The following is a 3,725-nucleotide window of genomic DNA, read 5'->3' as shown; positions in this document are numbered from 1 at the left end:
CCCCTCATTCTCTAATTCTCTCTCATGCTCTCTTTCTTTTTATCTTCCTCCCTCCTTCCCTCCTTTCCTCCTTCCCTCCTTCCCTCCTTTCCTCCTTCCCTCCTTCCCTCCTTCCCTCCTTCCCTCCTTCCCTCCTTCTCTCTCTTGCTTGCCTTGCTGTTGTACTTTCCAGGTGTTTGTATTTTTTTTTTTGGTTTTTCTATTTCATTCTCTATCATGCTCTAATTCTCTATCATGCTCTCTTTCTCATTCCCTCCCTCCCTCCTTCCCTCCCTCTTTAGGATTTTTGGGTGACACCAGATTAGCTAATTGATAATGTATTACAGACATGTCTGTCTCTCTCTCTCTGTCTCTCTCTCTCTCTCTCTCTCTCTCTCTCTCTCTCTCTCTCTCTCTCTCTCTCTCTCTCTCTCTCTCTCTCTCTCTCTCTCTCTCTCTCTCTCTCTCTCTCTCTCTCTCTCTCTCTCTCTCTCTCTCTCTCTCTCTCTCTCTCTCTCTCTCTCTCTCTCTCTCTCTCTCTCTCTCTCTCTCTCTCTCTCTCTGTCTCTCTCTCTCTCTCTCTCTCTCTCTCTCTCTCTCTCTCTCTCTCTCTCTCTCTCTCTCTCTCTCTCTCTCTCTCTCTCTCTCCTCTCTCTCTCTCTCTCTCTCTCTCTCTCTCTCTCTCTCTCTCTCTCTCTCTCTCTCTCTCTCTCTCTCTCTCTCTCTCTCTCTCTCTCTCTCTCTCTCTCTCTCTCTCTCTCTCTCTCTCTCTCTCTCTCTCTCTCTCTCTCTCTCTCTCTCTCTCTTGCTCTCTCTCTCTCCCTTTCCCTTCCTCCCCTCATTTTCTAATTCTCTCTCATGCTCTCTTTCTTTTTATCTTCCTCCCTCCTTCCCTCCTTTCCTCCTTTCCTCCTTCCCTCCTTCCCTCCTTCCCTCCTTCCCTCCTTCCCTCCTTCCCTCCTTCCCTCCTTCCCTCCTTCTCTCTCTTGCTTGCCTTGCTGTTGTACTTTCCAGGTGTTTGTATTTTTTTTTTCTGTTTTTCTATTTCATTCTCTATCATGCTCTAATTCTCTATCATGCTCTCTTTCTCATTCCCTCCCTCCCTCCTTCCCTCCCTCTTTAGGATTTTTGGGTGACACCAGATTAGCTAATTGATAATGTATTACAGACATGTTTGGAAAAAGTCTAACCAGCTGCAGAGGAAGGCCCCTGGGATGCAGACACAGCAGAAGGTTTCCATTTCGTACATCTCTCCCAACCCCAGAAGACGTTTATTGGAAAACCAATGGAAACCACTGAGTGAAAAGATCGAAGATGAGCTGAAACTGGAGGAACAGTCCAATCAAGAATTAGATGATCTGGATTTTGAAGAACTTTTGAAGTCTAGTGAGAACTGCATTTCTGATTTTGAAACTCAGAATTTCGAGAAAATGCTTTCATCGTTTTGTCTGGCAACCCCAGAACGCCAGGCAGCTGGAGGCTACTCAGCTGTAGAGGAGGTAACCTATTTCAGAAGGAAATCTCAAGAATCGGCCGTGACTCCAGTTAAAGACAAAGATCAGAAGGCTGAAAACAGGTATTTGAGATGCGACTTTGCAGAGGTGACAGACCGCATGACAGAGATTCCTGAAGGCTGTGACAGTGAAATACAAAAGTTGCCAAGAGTGATAGATGAAAGTCCTCCCATTCCTGAAAACCCAAAAGAAAACAGTGTGACTGTCCCAACTTCGGGGACAAATGCACATGGAGCAGTTGATATGCTGCAGCAAGAGCAACAGAGGGCTCAAGCAAAAAAGCCATCTAGTGGAAGCAGTCAACAGCTGTTAAGGAAGAAGAGAAAGAGAGGACGAAAGAAATGCATCTGGAAGCAGGGACTGAGAAAGTGTGTCTGGGGATGGTACAGAGTGGTGAGCTCTCCCTCCAATGAGCCTGACGAGAAGGAGAGTGAATTGAGCACAGTGGGAGCGACCTCAGAGTGTTTGGAATGTTATGTTGCCCTTGAGCGTCTTCCACATCTAGACAAGGCGAAGAAAATCCAGGTGTCCAAGAATATAGTCAAGGTAAAGAAAATGATTGCTTGTGCCATTTCCATTCCATTTCCTGCATTATAATTCTGCTTTTAAGACCTTAAGAATTTTCTTTCTGCAAAAGAATTTTTAACAGAGGTGAATAGTTATACATGCATTATATGATATAGTATGAAATCAGTAATATTTTAATTCTTTCAGGTCTGGGACGGGAAGAGGGTAACAGTGATATTCTTGAAGAGTCCTGCTCGTTGCACTGGGTGAATGCACCTCATCTCAGAAATTCTTATTAACAACACTGCTCTATGCACTGAGATATGTTTGTTGAACAAAGAAACATAACTATTTTATAACATGGAAGGTAAATTTTTATATCCCTAACCTTAATGTGGAATTTTACAGTTGCTGTTTTTATGTTATTTATTTATGCTTCTTGTGTAGTGTTCAGGAAAGTCTGAAGATTATCATTTATTTTTAAATGTATTTTTTTTTTTTTTCATACCTTTCCTAAATCATAGTGGATACATTTTTTTTGAGAGAATGTATTTTCCTTCATGTAAGTTACAAGCTGTTCCCAAAGCATGATCCAAAGGATATTTATTAAAAAAAAAAGAAAAAAAGAAGATAATTTATTAACCAGTACATATCAGTCGTACTCATTATCCTTGTTGATTAAATAAATCAATTAATTAGATGAATCAGTAAATTAATCAGTGGATATTCCTCAGGCTTTTATTTTGTGTGCTATGCTTTCGATGAGAATGGTAATTTTGATTGAGCCAATAGAGGTTTTCATGAACTGCCATGAAGAACTTTGTTATATTATCCACAATGATTGTTAATGAATGATAATCCTAGATTTTCATTTCTTTAGGGGCTTGCCAATTTTTATGGTATAAAACGGTTTGCTGTGTTTTTCTCTATTATTATGTGCATTGTGGGTTAAAATGCAACCATGAACTTTATTTAATTTTGTACAAATAAATTTATTAAGAGTGAATTTGACTTTTTTTCACAGATCCATGTTGAAAAATAATTAAGTTGGATATTACTTTTGGGCTATTTTTTCTGTTATTTTGCACACTTTTTTTTTCCCCTCTCTCTCTCTCTCTCTCTCTCTCTCTCTCTCTCTCTCTCTCTCTCTCTCTCTCTCTCTCTCTCTCTCTCTCTCTCTCTCTCTCTCTCTCTCTCTCTCTCTCTCTCGCTCGCTCGCTCGCTCGCTCTCGCTCTCTTACGCTCTCCCTCTCTTACGCTCTCACTCTCTTACTCTCTCACTCTCTTTCTCTCTTTCTCTCTTTCTCTCTTTCTCTCTTTCTCTCTCTCTCTCTCTCTCTCTCTCTCTCTCTCTCTCTCTCTCTCTCTCTCTCTCTCTCTCTCTCTCTCTCTCTCTCTCTCTCTCTCTCTCTCTCTCTCTCTCTCTCTCTCTCTCTCTCTCTCTCTCTCTCTCTCTCTCTCTTGCTCTCTCTCTCTTGAGCCTCCGGGCTAGTACAGTGGTAACGTGTCGGCCTCTCATCCGAGGGGTCGGCGGTTCGCGCCCCGCCCAGGCGCAAGAAGTTGCAATTGTCGCCTGGAGGTTACTGCTGTGACTGGGCACCACGGCGGGTAAGGACGAAGCCGAGTCAGCACCAGCTGACACACGTTAGCGAGTCGACATTAGTCGACACAGGCCGGGCTCCCCTCATTGGCATAGCCCGGGCGAAGCTCAGCTTCGCATATCGG

At 43.0% G+C, this 3,725-nt stretch overlaps 1 protein-coding gene across 2 annotated transcripts in view; it reads left to right on the top strand.

Annotated features, from left to right (window-relative positions):
• LOC125039432 overlaps positions 1-3,006 on the top strand; it is a 24,649-nt gene extending 21,643 nt beyond the window's left edge. For both annotated transcript variants that reach the window (XM_047633348.1, XM_047633349.1), the window contains 2 exons: positions 1,148-2,039; positions 2,208-3,006. In XM_047633348.1, the coding sequence (XP_047489304.1) occupies positions 1,148-2,039; positions 2,208-2,270 (955 nt within the window). In that variant the 3' untranslated portion in view covers positions 2,271-3,006. The remainder of the gene's footprint in view (positions 1-1,147; positions 2,040-2,207) is intronic.
• Positions 3,007-3,725: the final 719 nt, after the last annotated feature.

This window comes from Penaeus chinensis, chromosome 27 (genome assembly GCF_019202785.1).
Source record: "Penaeus chinensis breed Huanghai No. 1 chromosome 27, ASM1920278v2, whole genome shotgun sequence".
Classification (NCBI taxonomy): Eukaryota; Metazoa; Arthropoda; class Malacostraca; order Decapoda; family Penaeidae; genus Penaeus; species Penaeus chinensis.
The sequence above is the reverse complement of the archived record's forward strand: the minus strand, read 5'-3'. Positions and strand labels throughout refer to the sequence as shown.